At 37.0% G+C, this 18519-nt stretch overlaps 1 protein-coding gene and 2 non-coding genes across 3 annotated transcripts in view; 1 reads left to right on the top strand and 2 right to left on the bottom strand.

The window, feature by feature from the left end:
- Positions 1-10648, top strand: part of rbms2a (RNA binding motif, single stranded interacting protein 2a) — a 98311-nt gene extending 87663 nt beyond the window's left edge. Inside the window, exons 10-14 of the mRNA XM_065265929.2 lie at positions 2780-2824; positions 2990-3100; positions 3184-3255; positions 3349-3457; positions 4505-10648. Coding sequence (XP_065122001.1) covers positions 2780-2824; positions 2990-3100; positions 3184-3255; positions 3349-3429 — 309 coding nt within the window. The 3' untranslated portion in view covers positions 3430-3457; positions 4505-10648. The remainder of the gene's footprint in view (positions 1-2779; positions 2825-2989; positions 3101-3183; positions 3256-3348; positions 3458-4504) is intronic.
- Positions 10649-13334: 2686 nt separating this feature from the next.
- Positions 13335-13407, bottom strand: trnav-aac (transfer RNA valine (anticodon AAC)). Its single transcript has one exon. It is a non-coding gene; the product is annotated as a tRNA-Val (tRNA).
- Positions 13408-14753: 1346 nt separating this feature from the next.
- trnas-gcu (transfer RNA serine (anticodon GCU)) lies at positions 14754-14846 on the bottom strand. The gene has a single exon. It is a non-coding gene; the product is annotated as a tRNA-Ser (tRNA).
- Between the last annotated feature and the right edge of the window lie 3673 nt (positions 14847-18519).

Below are 18519 nucleotides of genomic sequence, written 5' to 3'. Positions count from 1 at the left end.
ATAAAGGACAAAAATGTCCATGTCAAAAAAGTGTCATAAAATATTATAGATTAATATTTTTTTCAACTTTCACTGATGCCATTTTTTAAACCAGCATCAGCTCTAATCACAATGACCAAACATTCATTAATTTTCAGAATTTTAACCCTTCAAATGCTGGTTTGTTTACACAATGCCACTGTTGTTTTTTATGAACAAAAACGACACCTCCTTTGCAGCAGTTGTAGTCTTGTGGTATCCAGTACAATATTTTTTTTTTCATTCAAACTGTTCACACACACACACACACACACACTCACACAAACGCGCACACACACGCACGCACACACACACCCACATTCTGGTTTCCATGTTTTGTGGGGACATTTCATAGACGTAATGCATTTTATAACATACAAACTGTATATTCTATTCCCCTTACCTACCCCATTCTCTAACCCCAACCATCACAGAAACCCTTCTACTACTTCACATTTTCAAGAAACATCATTCTGTTTGATTTATAAGCTAGTTTTCTCATGGGGACCTCAAAATGTCCCCACAAGGTCACAAAAATACTGGTACTCCTATCTTTGTGGGGACAATTGGTCACCACAACGTGATAATTACCAGGTACACACACACATACAATTTTCAGTACACACATACAAACCACACTCTGACATCCATACCAACACACCCACACAATTATAGCTTCATAATATATCTAATTGGCTCTATAATATGCATAAGCAGAAAACAAAAATAAAGCGATAATTTGCTTTATATGCCAAACCTGGTAAAAAATAGTAAAAATTTACATTTTGAAGCCTTGCCAACAGAATGAAAGCCTGTTAACAAAGCATAATTTTATAGTTGAATGGCACCGGGATTAAAAATTGCAGTTTTAATGGGTTTCAATGGGGACATTTTTGTCCAAAAGGTCCTAAGAGGAAGTATTTTGTGTACCCAGTAGAAAATAGATTTTTTAAAGGAAATGAAGGTGAAATATTAAAATTCCAATAAAAATGCACACCTGTGGCAAATTTTATGCAGTTAGCATTAACGCAGGCAAAGTTATCAAAAAAACAAAACTGAAAAGGACAAAAATGTCCTCAAGGATGCACAAGGGTTAATAAAGGATACATCTGCTGTAGATCCCATTTCGGCAAACAGAACGCTTATGTCCATATTTGACGTTTCTTCTTGGTTAGCGTTTGCATTGTTAGCTGTTGCAGAGCTAACATTAGCATCGCCCATCGTAACTGTAGGCAATCAAGTTTGTACACTCTTCTTCTTGGACCCCATGGACATGCTTTACAGTGATATCAAGTTTAGTGACTTAAGAAGTTACCACCGTCCAGTAACGTGTTGTTTGGGAGAGATTACGTTGTTTAAAACCAGTATAAGCTTGACGGGGTTCGGAGCTCTGCTAAGGCGCAGCCATTCCCTGTTACCTCATCACGTGACTCAAAAAGATCCAAGTTTTTGCTATTCCATTCAAACACAAGACTTTTTAAAGATGTCAAATACATCTTTGGTGTCCCCCAGATTACATATGTGAAGTTCTATCTCAAAACACCAAAAAGATACCAGATTAAAATTGCCACTTTGTAGGTGTAAGCAAAAATGTGTAATTTTTGGGTGCGAGAGTGAGAGAGGCGCCAAGATGCAGCGGGTAATATTTTTAACAAAAGGGATAGTTTGCCTCAGGATTCCTATTTTAGTTTGTTTAGGGTTTGGACAGATGCGAGAGCATGTGCACATGAGACAGAGAGAAGTGCAGCTGCTTATGACACGATGGATTTATTTTTAAATGCTAGGAGTCCAAGACACGCACATTAAGTGCAGGTGCGTCCAAGAAGGAATCCTCTCTACAAGCTCTCACGCGTAAAGTGAAGCTCACAATGGCATAGCATTTTTTGTCTTTCAAAAAAAAATTAAAAACCGAGAATCGAATTGTGACCTTAGGATCGAAAATGTAATTGAATCGAGAATTTGGAGAATCGTGACACCCCTACTGGGGACCCAATTATGGCACTTAAACATGAAAAAGTCAGATTTTTATGATATATTCCTTTTAACTATCTGAGAAAGGCTAACCATAGCCTTCCTTTGGTTTACCATAACATTGCTTTCACTTATTTATGACATTGACCTAGTGGTTCATGTAGGTTGTCTACAAACCGGAAGGTTGGTGGTTCAATCCCCGGCTCCACTGGACCAAGTGTCGAGGTGTCCTTGAGCAAGACACCTAACCCCAGCTGCTCCCGACGAGCTGGCTGGCGCCTTGCATGGCTGACACCGCCGTCGGTGTATGAATGTGTGAGTGAATGGGTGAATGTGAGGCTAATTGTAAAGCGCTTTGGATGGCCATAGGTCTGTTAAAAGCGCTATATAAATGCAGTCCATTTACCATTTACCATTGTACGCTCGGCCGGCTGGCACAACAAATTCCGCCATAGTCGTTGCTTGGGTTGCGTACATATGTGTGGGGGTGGCTATCTATGCTTGTTTTTAATAACATGCAGCATATTTAATATGCCATACATTTATGTAATCAACATAACATTACATTCTGAATTGAATATTGCAACCAATTGTCTTTCATAATTACTTGGCTAAATGTACATTTTAGGACATGCTTAGTTTAAAATAGGATTCCCTATATACATATTGTTTATTTCATATAGTCCAAATGTTTTCTTTTAAGGGAGATGTTTGAATGTTTTCAAGTATAGATTATGTAGTGTGTATATTTAGCTGTTTGTCTGTGGTTTTGTGTATTAACTCTGTGCAGGTCCCCTCCTGGATGCACCATCAGTCATACCTCATGCAGCCCAATGTGAGTGATGTATTCATATCTATGTAGTTATGTCACCAAACTGTTACAGCTACATTAAAATGTTAGTTTAACACAGATCCAGCGTCATCTTTTCAATGACAAAATCAGTGCCTTTTAATCATGTTGTTTAAATGATAAGCTCATGACGTCTCTTTCTCTTTGAAGGGGACCATTCTGACCCAGGCGATGGATCACCCCATGTCTATTCAGCCCACATCTTTGATTGGACCCTTGACACAGCAGATTGGTCACCTGTCACTTGGCAGTGCCGCCACGGTGGGCAGCCCTCTCGTTCTCATAATAAAGATGACAACAAATGAAACGTAACTTTTTATTTAACTTTTTGTTTTTGTCCACAGTATATGGCTAACGCAGCTATGCAAGGGACATATATCCCACAGTACACCCCGATGCCTCCCTCTACTGTAGAGGTATAACATCCACAGAGTTAACCTCCCATCACACGGTTTATTTGAGCATAGTCTAACTTTGAAGATTATTCATTCTTGTTTCTTGTATTGCAGGACAGCAGTGGCCAACAACAGCAGTGTCCCATTGAAACTCCTACAGAACACACAAATTACTCCTATCAGCACAATAAATGAAATCTCTGAGCTGTCTAATACATAACAGGTTTGCTTGCAAAACTAGAAGTGCATTAATAGTTCACCATGAATTAGTTTAGTACTTTGATTTAGTTTGTACAAATTAAAATGTTGCCCAGCAATTTATATTAAAAATAATTTACTTTTAAATAATCATAATGTTTGTGATAATGCTACATTATATTCAGCATTCATTCAAGTTAAAAGAAATTCATTTTGGTTAGAGGTTGATCAAGATATTTGATCCTTGTTGATGAGTATGTTATAAGTAGAGTTATAAAAGGCACAAACGTAAAACACTGCTACAGTATACTGTACAAATATATACTGTATTGTACTCTTCTGTATTTACACAATATAATATAATGAGCACTGTAAAACATGTCAGAACTGAAATAATACTATTTACAAAATACAGCCGCAGAAAAATTAGAGGCTACTTCAGTTTTGCCTTTAACTCTTTCCCTGCCATTGATGTTATCTTGTCAATTAAGAAAAAACGCTTTCCTGCCAGTGATGAGTTTTTAGGAAAATCCATATTTCTGCATTATCCACTAGGTGGCGCTCTTACACAAGTTATGAAACTTGTGAAAATCATAAAAGATGCTGGCGCTGGCTGGCAATTTCTTTTAATAAAGGTGGCAGGGAGAAAGTTAATCATCATTTCTACATGTGTTACGACCATTTCTGTCCAGTGTATGTTGAATTTCAACAACCGCAAACCTTATGAGTGACATAAAGTCACCCAACAACAATGTAAAAGAGATCCATTAAGTGGATACAAAGAAACATACATTTTATGGACTAACCCTGATTTTTAATCACATCTTTAATATTTCTGACATTTTTCTAAAATACATGTAAAAACATTAGCATTTTGTTATTGAGAAATGAGTTTGAACTTGTTTTCTCAGCAATATTGAAGATCAGACAACACTTTTTCAATTTTCAGTAAATAAATGCAAATGAAAATTTTTTTTTTTAAACTTGGCAGAAATGATGTTGGTAGCTGGCAAAATAAAACCATTTAACTTATAGTAATAGTTAATCTCTATTTGTTCTTTACCCACTCCAGGTCTTCACAAAGAGCTGTAGACAATGGAAATCTCACTGAGGTTCACAAATGACCACAGACATAGAGTACCAGAGAGGACACAGGTCACATAAAAGGAGCGTCTCTTTATTTCAAACAGAAAAACAAATACATCGCTCATCCTTCATTCAACTCCTCTCTCATCAGGGGCATTCAACCGAAGGTGGGAGACAGCACGAAAAAGCTAGCAGTCTATAAACTATTTTGATAACAGGACACAAAAAAGACAAAAAAAAAACTACCATTATTTTGGGAATGGTAAGGAGAAACACATGTGTTTTTTTCATGTCCGGCATGGCAAATTCATATTTTTTAAGAAATAATTCGGTAACACTTTACAATAAAGTTAGTTCATTAGTTAACATTAGTTAACTGCATTAGTTAATATGAACTGATAATGAACTGCACTTATACAGCATTTATTAATCTTTGTTAATGTTAATTTCAACAATTACTTATACTTTATTAAAATCTTGTTAATGTTAGTTATACCACAGGTCTGTTGAATGCTTTATTCTGATTGGCTGAGAAATGTTCCATGAGTGTTGCTTATTTTTCTGTAAACCGCACACCTAACCTTTAAAATGTCTTAAAAAAGGCACCAGATCAATGTTTGTGGTAACTGTGGTATAAGAGGAATAATTGACTCCGGTCCTTTGAATTATAAGAAAATAATGCACACCCTCGGTGGCACCTTGGGTGTGCATTATTTTCTTAAAATTCAATGGCCCTTCGTCAATTATTCCTTACTTGATGCACTGTAAACTAAAAGGAACAAACAATTAAAAGCTTTATTTCTATTAACTAACATTAACAAAGATAAATAAATACTTTAACAAAATGCTCATGGTTTGTCCATGTTTGTTAATACATTAACTAATGTTAACTAATGAATCTTATTGTTAAAGTGTTACCAGTAATTATTTAGTATGAGGAGGATGAGAAATTCAGTGTGTCTTTTATTTTTGTAAAATATCCAACCTTTTATTTTTTATACGTCTTCATTTTTGTCTTCAGTTAAGTAGCAATGAGATATTTTATGCTTACAGTGGATTTTGTTTATTTTTTGTTGTTTGATATTTTGCTGTTCATAGAAGGAACCATTTAAAGCCACTTCTTCATGTCCTAACTGTTTTTTAAATATCTGGAGAGAAATAGTAAGGACATAACTTTCCTAAATCAGGGGTTTTCAAACAGTGGGATGAGGTCATGTACCATAGAAGTCATAAAAGTTTAATCGTATTGTCAAAATAACTTATGGAATATTTTATTCATAAAATGACAAGGAAAATAAAAATAACTCATTTATAAAAGTTGAAATAATTTTGTTTATTTTTTAAGTTTACATTAAAAAAATATTTTGGTAGGTCCTAAGATATATCATACCCATTTCAATTGGTCCTGGAGTTAAAAGTTTGAGAACCCCTGTCTTAAAGCAACAGACAATCAAAATATTATTTATTGTCCATTTTGACTTACATTTTTCAGAATTATGAACTTGATTTATATATTTATTTGAAGGATTAAACGTATTTCATTTTAAAAGTATATTTCTATATTCTATTCCCTTGATACTTTAGCCAAAAATATGTTATAATGCTGTTTTTGGCCTGATATTACATTTTATTTACCATATAATGTCATAAAAAAATGTTAGGCTTTCAAAAGTGGCCATGCATTTTGAAGTATGAATGATGGAAACAACAAAATTTCACTTGAGGTGGTTTTTGACCTATGCCAAAATTGTGCAAAAAAAATGCAAATAATGTGAGATGAAAACGCATTTGCTTAATAAATTTTGATGTAGCGAACATTAAACCCAAATGACTGATCGTCTAGCTGTATCAGCTGACGTCGTTTTTCCCATATATGTGGCTTGATGTCGTCTTAATGCCCTTGCTGCTCGCTCGTGCCTGCATCAACAAATCTGCATTGCTTCTTCTGTGCACAGCATTCAGTATAAGCTGCACTGCTAGTAAATTTATAACTTTCCCCATCGTGACTACATGCAGACCTATATCTATTTTCCAAGTATGCCTTGTTGTATTTACTGTTGGTTACTAGGTTACCAATACCACTGTAAATCTCTCAAATAATTTGATGGAAATTCGTATTTGTTTTTTTTTTTTTTTTGTTTTGTTTTTTTAAGAAACTTTGAAAAGATTTGCTTCACGTTTGGATGGAGACCCAACTAATGATGCATGTCTTTCTTACAGGGTAGGAGTTTAGAGGAAGTGACTTTAAGTAGTTTTATCCCAAATCTTTTGTAGAAGTGCTGATAATATTTGACCTGATGAGGCTTCTTCTCTGGCACTGACTGTAGCCATCTGCAGTTTTCCACATGATAAACCATGTGGAACATACTAAACATATAAAACTAAACAGACTAAACATTTAAAACAATGAATTATACAAACATTTAAAACATACATTGTGCCACAGATTACACGTATCTTATCCTTTATCCAGTTTTCCTTAATTGGGCACTGATGTAGACCTTTATTCTCATCTGTAATGTTTGTGGTGTTAATGTAGGCTAAAAGTTCTCCCACTTTCTTTATCTCTCATCTCATCTTTGCAATCTCTATCTCTATCTATCCAATTTTAAACCCGCGCTTGTGCGTCTTCTCGCAATTCTTAGTGAGTTGTGTTGACTTTACCCGGGCTACGTAGACCCATCAGTATATTCAGCTGAGCGCATAGTGACATTAAACGATTGACGCGTCATGTAATTGAGCGGTTAGAATCCGATTGCGCATTCTGTATTTTTGTCACAGGTGATCGCATATGTGCGAGTACTTGTAAAAATATATTTTGTTTGCAGTCTGGAGCCCTTGGTGCCCCCCTATTGCCTGGTGGCCCAGGGCACTCATCCAATCCCGTTTATGGATAATCCAGCCCTGATCTCAAAGGATGTGTGACATCACTCATCATACTTGGGGCCTACACCTTTATAACTTGATGCTTATTGAACTTCATTAACCTTCGCAAAGACTCCGTAATCTATGAATTTATCTTGACTGTTCTTTGCAAACAGATTTTACTCTTGACAGAAAGTGATAAAACCAAAAAGTCAATGAAAACATATCATTCTCTCAATAAAAGAGCTATAGATGGTTTTCGATATACTCAAGATCATTGAGTAAACAGAGTTAAGTCCTTGATTCACCTTTCTTATATTGACCTCTGTGTTCTGCTGAAACTTTAATGCAGTATTGAAAGTTCTTTCAAGATATTTATACTTTTCTACTCCTCACATCATGAATATATGAAAAATATGACTGGGTCTGTTAAATTGGGCAACTTAAAAGTATCTCCTGTCATAATTTTTTTTGTTTCGATGTATTAGGATTTTTAGATATTTTATTAAAAAACAAAATGATATTTTTGTATGACATATGCAGTAGCCTCATCAGGTTGTGTTATTTGTTATCAGGACTTTGGTTGTGTACACTGTCAGAAAAAAAAATAAAAAAATTCCCTAACTGTCATTTGGGCAGTATAAGTACACCGTTGTACACATTGGTACCAGAGAGCAGGGCTTTGAACCAGAATTTTTTCCCAATTGGTTCGTTCCGAACAGAAACAGTGTTTTAACATTTCCGGGTTTCGGTTAAACCCTAAACTTGACGTTCCTGAACCGGTTAGAACAAAACAATTAAGTTCCTGAACCGGTTAATAATGTTCCATGTCAGCTGTGGGACATACAAATAAGTAGGCTGATCATTAGGACATTAAACTTAAATTATTAGTCTACATAATTTTCCTTACAAAAGTCTCTATCTTGTCATCAAACATTAAAAAGGCTACATTATGTAAGCGGCATAACTGTAATTCTGACATTCCCACATTTGTTGAGTGCACTTAAACACGCGCACACACACAGACGGAGGACGAATTCCAAATGGCGCTTTGGGAAGAAGATGCAGCATAAACAGTCGCTCCACATAAAATGATACTTGCATTGTTTTTCAGTGCTTTATTCGCCAAATGTATTTTACACAATAGTGACACAGTAGTTCAACTCTCTCTCTCAAGTTTACACATCAAGAGTTCTGATCTTTGAAGGGCATAGGGATAATCACGTTTGATTGGAGTTGGACCAGACACATTCAACCACATGTGCATCTGTGTGTATAGAAAATTGCTCACTTTATGTTCTGGAACATATATTTTTGAAAAAAGTTTCTGGTTTCGTTTCTGTTCCATGCAAAACATCAGAAGTTTCTGGTTTTCATTTTCGTTCCATGAACCGGTTCAAAGCCTGGCCAGAGAGTGAATATTAGTACCTCAAAGGTACATATTAGTGCCAATGTTGAATTGTTTTCTGACAGTGTACCATAGAGATATGTGTTGGTGCTGGTGTAAGACATGAAATGTGCAGAAGAAGAACACTCATTATGATTAGGATCACAAAGGACAGAAGCAGTTCTTTATAGTATGATGTAACTTTTGAGTTCATGCTGCTCTTTTGTGTTTTATAATGGTTTGTTTTTATGTACGTGTGCTTTTTTATCTTCACATTTAACACACTTTAGCTGTAGTGTTTTAGGCAAAGCTTTATATTTCTGAAGAGCTCCTCTGGTTATACCTAAGGACCTGTATGTGTGTTGGATGGTGATGTATTTAAATCCACTGTGTTGGACTTTTTTATGCACAACTCAAAAACATTTGAGTTTGCTTCCACTTTTTCTTTCTATCTTTGTTGTTTTACTTGAAATGGACCTTCCTGGCTGATCATGATTTGTTATTCCAAAACATCTGAAATCAAACCCAATCAATCTCATTGTCAGTCTGCAAAGTTGTCTTTTTGTAGTTTTGGATGTAGGCCATCAGAGCCAAGCGGGGTGTCAATGAGCTCATAACTATAAAACCATCACTTTGAGGCAACCCATTAGTGCATTTTAAATTTATAGAATGTAAAGCCATAATCATGATCTAAAAACTGGTTTAAATGGTCAGACGTTTTGGCAATATGTTGATCCATAAAAATGCTTTGTGGTAAGAACATTTGATATCATATAATTCAATTTCTTGCTAGAATAATGACATTTAAAGAGATTTGATATACCTCATCCCCTTGACTCAGGCTGAAATTCAGGCTTTTGCTAGTCAATGGATTCAATCATTTATGTGATATTCCTGTTTCCAAAGAATTAATTCCTGCTACCAAAGATAGAAATACCTCTGTAAGATATGATTCAGATTGTACAGCATTTATTACCCTTAAATCTAATATCAAATTAAAACCCATTCATGATCATGGATCCGATGAGGTTTGAAATATAAAGTTTCAGTTTGTTAAATGCAGAATAAATCAAAGATAAAGCTGTTTTATTATTTTTTTTATTTCTTATGCCTTGCCTACTTTGTGATTTTATTATTAATGATTTAATTTTAAAAAATGTCAAATGTTTTGTTTTGAAACGAAAACTGTTTCTAAGAATAAACCATGCAGTTCATCTCATGAATTATTTTTTTTATTTAACAAACCTGGTAAATTCATTCTGGATTGGAGATGATACATGACTTTCAGTGTATGATTCCTATGAATCTGTATTTCCTGTTTATCTATTTTAAACTAAATAGCTGCTACCCTTATAGACATTGGTATGTTAAAAGATACCTTAATATTCATGAGCTTCCAAAGTCATCCTAATATGCTCATTTCATAGTTTCAAGGTATTGCTGCTACCATGAGGTGTCCAAGCTGTTCATCGGACATAGCCATGAAATACAGAACCATTATTCTAGAAAATTTTCAATTGCTATAGTTGCTTTAATATCTGGATAGTTTCCTATATAAATTGTTAGCCGTAGAGATGTTTTTCTGATGTCAGTATTGTGACTATCAAATGGCTTGTCTCTTGAACAGCTTTATGAACGTATTTATACAGTTAACACATTTTGTACAAGTATCTGAAGAAACTTTTTGATATTGATTTGTTTGTGCGTTAAACAGTTTCCAGCCAGTAATGTGCCTTTCTGTGCCACAGTTTGTTTTACTGTTTTTAATTTGATGTAAAAAAAAACAAAGAAAATAATCTTCTGGTTTGTTTTTCTTGTTTATTTTAAATGTTCTGTTGAACTCCTTTTTTAATAATAAAAGCATCTTTTTTGTATGTTTGTAGATTGTTCCTGATATTCATTGTATTTAAAGTGTCCATAATAACCAGTTTCATAAGGTACATTCTGTGGTTCTTTTCAATTATTCCACATCTCTGTGGCCAGCCGTGAGGTAAAGAGAGCTGCAGGGATGATGTGTTTTGGTAGGCCAAACTAGAAGTTAGCTTCACATGGGTTCTTTTGGCAAAAAGCCAATTGAATTCTGAAAAAAATATCGCTTTGATCAACAAAAAAGCCGCTTGGAGACACAGAAGCCGCTTGGAGTCAGGTGAGGGGTGATTTATTGGTGCACACAAATGGTAACAAACCTCAACACACGATGTAAAAATAACAAAATTATCAAAAAGAAAATAAACTGTACATAAATGTACACTATAAACAAGTATTTACAAGTTATTTCAGCTAAATCAATTAATTCGAATCGCATCAGCACGATAACAGCAATTTACTCCTACAACAACCCACACTGGCTATGTCCGAAATCGCACACTCACTGAGTAGGTACCTAATTTTAATAAGTACCTACTTAAAGGTGGGGTGCATGATCTCTGAAAGGCAATGTTGACATTTGAAATCACCTAAACAAACACGTCCCTACCCCAGTAGAGTCTGGACCTTCTTTTGATAGACCCGCCCCACACATACACAACCCAGGCAACGATGTTGGTTAGTAGACACGCCCCTTACTGCTGATTGGCTACAAGTGTGTTTTGTTAGTCGGCCTGACTCCCTTTTCCAAAGTGTTTTTCAAAAATCTTGCACTCTAGCTTTAACAAGTGTTAAAGAGTACGTACATTATCGCATGACCGCGTTAAGTATGGACATCATCTGCCATGTTGACGTTATCATGTGACCTATGACATAGTAGGCTTGTTTCGAGTTCATGTGGCAAATCAAGAATTGTAAGGAGGATGGAATCACAATACCGCGAGAGCGATTCGAAATCAGACTTCTCCTTATGATTTCTCAAATCGCTTTCACAATACTTTGATGTCATCCGCCTGCTGGATATTGCGGTGTGACTACCCAACTTGACAACCCTACCTTATACGGTCTCTGTCAGTTTTGCAATGGTTGGGCAAAGGAGAGATCTGGCATCTGCTCGAAGATCTCGCCTATGGAGAAGACTGGTGGTTTTAAACTCTGAAAAAAAAAAAATAATTAAGATATCTCTTAGATACTATACCCCAGAAATTGCTAGCCTGCCTAACTTCTGACCAATACTTCATTTTATTACGAAACAAGCAAACCGTAATTTAATATGTATTGTCAGATGACAACTGTGCTTGAATATAAACTAAACAAATGCAGGTGATGTGAATACATTTTTTTTCAGTTAAACAGCCAACTGGCTGGGTAATGTTGACTAAACCTCAGTACACTTACCTGCCGTCCGTTCAACTAACACTAACCGACGATCAGGTTTACAATAACGTGCATCAAACTGATGTAACTGTTGAGGTAGTTAAAGGTAGGGTAACAGATTTAATCCTGAAACATTTTTAGTTATGCTGGTTAAAAGTCTCCTCACATCCTGATAGCAATCACTGTGTTAAGTTGTTTAAATGTATTTGTAAAAATTTATGTCATCTGTGAAAGGCGTAGGACCAAAAAATGTTCAACAAATCATAGATTTCGGTCCGAACGGACGTTTCCTTTTATGTCCCTCATAAGTAAGTGTAATTTGAATTCCCACCGCGCAGCGAGTCCACGCAGACACCATACGTTATCGGCGCGTTCACGTGCGCTCTGTCTGTAAACAGCGAGAACACCAAACTTTTCTGCTGAATTGACAACCTACACAGGAGCAACAAAACTAAATGCATCTTTTATAACAACAACAGCAAAAACTGCCTGGATCAGCAAGAGCAAAAATCCAAATTAACATCTGTAACTTTACTGCTTTACCGCGAGATGCAAACAGCTACAGGAGGCAAAGGGTCTGAAAGGGTCGTTGCACTGTTTATTTTGCTAAGGTAGGTACGCGATATGTTTGTATTGAGATGGATTCAGATATTATACTTTGATGAAACGTTGTGTTGCTTATGAAATTTGTGTTCGTTTACGGATTAGCATAACGATATAGTTACTACGTCTACAAAACCGAACGTGTGCTTAAACTAATTCTGATGTAAACCAGTTGTTTATGTTGGTTATTTTGGAAGTGTTATTCACTTTGTACTGCAAAGTTCTCTCACTGGTGAATGAGACATGAGACATGACCGTCTGATCTGTGCGTGTTCATGTGTTTGGAAAGAGGTTTGACTTTGGAGAGCGATTTGACTTGAGGGTGGGATCGGGATTTCATTGCTAGGCGGCTACCGTTAGCATTTTTCAAAATGTGTTACCCTACCTTTAAATCAACATGACCAAAACCTTGTCATATCTCTAACAAAGTGTTTATTTCAGTCGAACGTTTATCACTTTTTGTGATAACCACATCACCACAGAAACCTGTTCCTTTGGATTCTTTGTTTATTTTGATAGATTTGGCCACACATTTTCTCTCTGTGCAACACTTCCCAAAGGGGCAATGCTTTTCGCCCACTTGAGAACTGGCCACCTTTCATGCGTGAAGCGAATGTGATGGGTGGAACTGTGTGTAACTTTAAAAGTGCTTCATGATACAAGGAGTAACGTGGCTCAAGAAAGGAATTTAACTCGCAGCGTATCAAAAGGAACACACTGTTTCTGCCCTGTTTCGAACCGAGGACCTTTCGCATGTTAGGCGAACGTGATAACCACTACACTACAGAAACACTTGTGAGGTTTCCGGACACTTGGTTGTATCAACGCATTTTGTCACATATTTTGCGATCGTTTGAAGGGACCGCACAAACTGTATGAGAAAGGCGGTGCATTTCCCAGATATGCATGGATGCTTCTTCTGAAACCGGCAAACAGCTACACACTTCTTAGTTTGGATATCTCTCCGATTTGTTTCAGAGATGACGTGTGAGCAGTCAAGTCTCAGCTCTGCGATCTGACCGAATAACGCAGATATTTCCAAACCTGCTGCTGGTCGGCTACTGTCCTGCAGACTTCAGTTTCAACCCACCTCCAACACAACAGTCTGTAATTATCAAGCAACCTTGAACACCTTGATAAGCTGCTTCAGCTAAGTTTCATTGGGGTTGGAGCTAAAATCTGCAGGGCGGAAGCTCACCAGGAGCAGGGTCAAAGACCCCTGCTATAGTGTGAGCACACAATTTGTGAACTTTGGCTTCACATCGCATGGGATTTACTCGTATAGTGTACGTTGGCATTTAGCCACGACTGTGCTGAAATGGCACAGTGTATGCTCGTCTTTAGCGTTAGAACAGGGGTAGGCAACGCCGGTCCTGAAGTGCCGCAATGCTGCAGATTTTATTTCCAACCCTGAATAAACCTCATCCACCTGTGGTTCTCAGGTGACCTTTAGACCTTGGTTAGCCTGTTCATGTGGGCCTGATTGGAGCTGGAGCTAAACTCTGCAGGACTGCTGCACTCCAGGACCTACGTGAAAAGGATCCATGATGAACTTTGAGTCCGAAAGATTAACGCGGCAAACTACCGCAAGAGGTTACGGACATACAGGCTTAAGGGGGCACCCGGATTTGAACCGGAGACCTCTTGATCTGCAGTCAAATGCTCTACCACTGAGCCCCCCTATGAGAATACACGTGACTGAAGAATTGAAAAACCAACATGTGTTATGCTTCACCACAGCTTTCTTGATAATGTCCAAGTGAACGGTTAGACCTCCCTATCTGCGTTTAAACGCTCTAGCACTGACCTATAAAAATTGTGCTAGAGACAACGTATGTTTTCAACCATTCCGCTAAGGTTTTTCAGTTGTTATGATTCCTGTTCTGTTCCTCTTACAGCAAACATCAACAAAGGTAAATCCGCTCAACCCAGTCTTTACCACTTTCTAGACAGTTGGCACATAGCACGGACTTTAAAGTCTGAAAACACTCAAGTGTCCATCAGAGACTCTGGATTGTAAGCACTTCAAAACTGGTGCAACAAAAACACGTTGTTTGTCTAATGGGTAGCAGACCACTCCTAGAGGTGTGAGAAACAACGTAAGCTTCGGCAATGTTGCGTCTTAAAGAAAGTTCAACGTCACAACGACGAGGATGGGATTCGAACCCACGCGTGCAGAGCACAATGGATTAGCAGTCCATCGCCTTAACCACTCGGCCAAAAATGGGGCAAAAGGTACTGCCCATGGGGGGAAAAGAAGAAAAGAGAGAGGAAAGAGGGGGGAAAGAGAGAAAAAGAAAAGGAGAAAAGAGGAGGAAAACGTACACTTTATTTTTTCAACATTGTTTACACACAGTTCTATACTTATTGCAAGGTTTATCACCACTTTAATTTTCATGTCTTTTGCGGGATTCGAACCTATGGTATGGCAATGTCGCTTGCATTTTCGGTTGTTCTTTAGTCTCGTAGTGCATTCCGGAAGTACACATGCAATGCATTGTGGGTAACGTAGTCATTTTTTTTTTTTTTTTTTACTCTTTTCCATATAAACAGAGGCGGACACTACATTAGTATTTTTACTTTTTACATAAAAGTAAATTTTCAAGTATTCGTATTTTATTAGTGTTTTTCTTTGGAAAACATACATTCCAAAGCATATTATTATAATTTTTAGTCCACTACATTTCATAATTTCACGTTTTTGGTTTATATTTAATATTTAAGTACATTAAACATCTAGTATTTTTTTACTTTTACTTAAGTAAAAAGTATTTTTGTACTTTTACTCAAGAAAGTAAAAGTACACAATTTTTTATGTAATTAGGTATTAAATCAAGTTTAATATGCAATATAAAAGGAATACACAGTATGATTCTATGCTTTAGAACGTAGTGAACATTTTTTAGTAAAGTATATTTTTTTCCCAAGACAAACACTCTGATAAAGCACAGATCCTTGGGAAATTTACTCAAAGTACTCAAGTAATGTCTGCCTCTGCATATAAATCACCATAGTAATAACCCTGTGATTATGCAATTATGCACATTAATGCATTTAAAGCAAATTCTCTTGTAAATAAACATATTTTGTGATGTAAACTAATTAATATTCAAATAATTAACTCAAAATGTCACATGCTACATTTAAAGCTACAACAGTATTAACAGTGTATAACTGCAAATGTTAATAATTCCCCCATCATGTTTCCCCCTCCTTTTTTTTTTGGTAAACTCATTTATTTGAGAGACTACATCTGTGCAGCACAAGTGAATAAAACATATTCCAAATTGAGGATAGAGTGTTGGGTTTTGTGAATAAATGTAAAATGATTCTGCAAGTAAATCTGGCTTTAGTTTTAACAATTACATTCAATGGAGTACACTCACTGTGCTGGTATTAAGAGGAAATGAAATAAAAATGTGAAGGCTGTTCTTGGCTCCAATAAAATGATTAAACTTTATTATAACAGACAAACAACACAGAGAAAGACATGTAATGGTGACAGAAACTAAACACTCTCCTTCCAGTCATCCAGGGTCAGTCCTGAGGCTGGACAGTACCACTGCCCCTTCAGCTGGGTGTGTCCAGTTGTTTTATTTTTTTCCTGGCCACACAACTTGCAGGTGTAGTGATACTTTTCTTTTGTTAGCCTCTTCCGTGGCGGTTCCCCCCTTGACACTAGCTCCTCATCCTCCTGGGCAGCTTTCTTCAGCCTCCAGGCACGTTGCCTTGGCTGGGATGGAAGGCACTCTGTAGGAGCTTGCTGCAATGGAGAAGCTTGTGGATATGGAGGAGCATGTGGATATGGAGGAGCATGCGGAAATAGGGAAAATAGGGCAGTTGTAGCCTAGTGGTTAGAGTGTCGGGCTTGTAACCCGAGCGTTGCCGGTTTGAGGCTCACGACCGGCGGGTTGCGACTGTGGTGCCCTTGAGCAAGGCACCTTAACCCTAATTGCTCCCCGGGCGCTGCAGGGATAGCTGCCCACTGCTCCGGGTGTTTGTGTGTTCACGACTTGCAGTGCGTGTGTTCACTATTCACTGGATGGGTTAAATGCAGAGGTCACATTCCAAGTATGGGTTACCATACATTGGCAAATACTCACTTCACTTTCACGAAATGGAGGAGCATGCGGATATGAAGGTGAATGGGGATAGGGAGGTGCATGGGGATATGGAGGAGCATGGAGAAGCATGTGGAAATGGAGGCGCATGCTGCAACTGAGGAGTTTGATGGAACGGAGGCGCTGGCCCAAATTGTGGAGGGAACTGGGGAGGTGGAGATGGTGGAGAGAACACAGGCTTGCTTACCGCTAGTGTGCGCTGGCGGGGGAAAGCTTCCCCCTCATGGTTTTCAGGCTCCTCAAATGTCATAGGTTCATGTGCATGTTGCACAGGGGCAGCTGGAAGTGTGTTCACTGCAGGAAGAGGCTCCTTGGCCAGGTACAGCTGTTTGGGAAGTGCAGTGCCTTGCAGCTGCATGTTCCTGTCCTTCCTCTTATCCCTCCTAAGCAGCCTACAAGACATGTATAATGTATAAAAGCCTATCCTCCCTCTCTAAGGTTATTACATATTTTCTAACAAGCATGCAGGTGGATGGTTTTTCTTCATGTTAAATTATGGGGGTAATTTCATGCCAATATTATTGAAAATGGACAGAGTAAAAGTCACAAATAGATATTACAACTTGTAAACACAAAACGCAATCTACAAATAGATTAAAAATCCACAAACACAGTCCTCGTGATCCGCAAATGTAAAACAAGATCTACGAATCGTCTTTGTGATCCACAAATATAAAGCATGATTTACAAAAAGAAATCAGTCACTTGTACTTGAAAACCAGAATTTGAATGAATGTAAAGTGACTTCTTTGCAGATGAATATCATTTTCTATTTGTAGATTGTGTCACATTTGTTTTCAGAATTCTGACACTATTGTTTCGCTTTGGTGACAAAATAATGCCATAATCGTTGAAAATGAAGAGACTACAATTTGTAAACACGAAACAAATCTGCAAATAGGTTCCAAATCTACAAACAAACTTCTCATGATCCGCAAATGTAAAACGAGATCTACAAATATATAAAAATCCACGAACAGACTCTTCATGACATACAAATATAAAATGCGATTTACAAATAGATTTAAAATACATGTACATGTATAAAAGCCTATCCTCCCTCTCTAAGGTTATTACATATTTTCTAACAAGCATGCAGGTGGATGGTTTTTCTTCATGTTAAATTATGGGGGTAATTTCATGCCAATATTATTGAAAATGGACAGAGTAAAAGTCACAAATAGATATTACAACTTGTAAACACAAAACGCAATCTACAAATAGATTAAAAATCCACAAACACAGTCCTCGTGATCCGCAAATGTAAAACAAGATCTACGAATCGTCTTTGTGATCCACAAATATAAAGCATGATTTACAAAAAGAAATCAGTCACTTGTACTTGAAAACCAGAATTTGAATGAATGTAAAGTGACTTCTTTGCAGATGAATATCATTTTCTATTTGTAGATTGTGTCACATTTGTTTTCAGAATTCTGACACTATTGTTTCGCTTTGGTGACAAAATAATGCCATAATCGTTGAAAATGAAGAGACTACAATTTGTAAACACGAAACAAATCTGCAAATAGGTTCCAAATCTACAAACAAACTTCTCATGATCCGCAAATGTAAAACGAGATCTACAAATATATAAAAATCCACGAACAGACTCTTCATGACATACAAATATAAAATGCGATTTACAAATAGATTTAAAATCCGCAAACCAACTCTTTATGATTCACAAATAGAAATCATCGACTTGTACTTGACAAACAGAATTTAAATGAATGCAAAGTGATTTGTCTGCGCATGAGGGTCATTATTTGTTTGTAGATT

The sequence above is a fragment of the Paramisgurnus dabryanus genome, chromosome 14 (genome assembly GCF_030506205.2).
Source record: "Paramisgurnus dabryanus chromosome 14, PD_genome_1.1, whole genome shotgun sequence".
NCBI lineage: Eukaryota > Metazoa > Chordata > Actinopteri > Cypriniformes > Cobitidae > Paramisgurnus > Paramisgurnus dabryanus.
The sequence above is the reverse complement of the archived record's forward strand: the minus strand, read 5'-3'. Positions and strand labels throughout refer to the sequence as shown.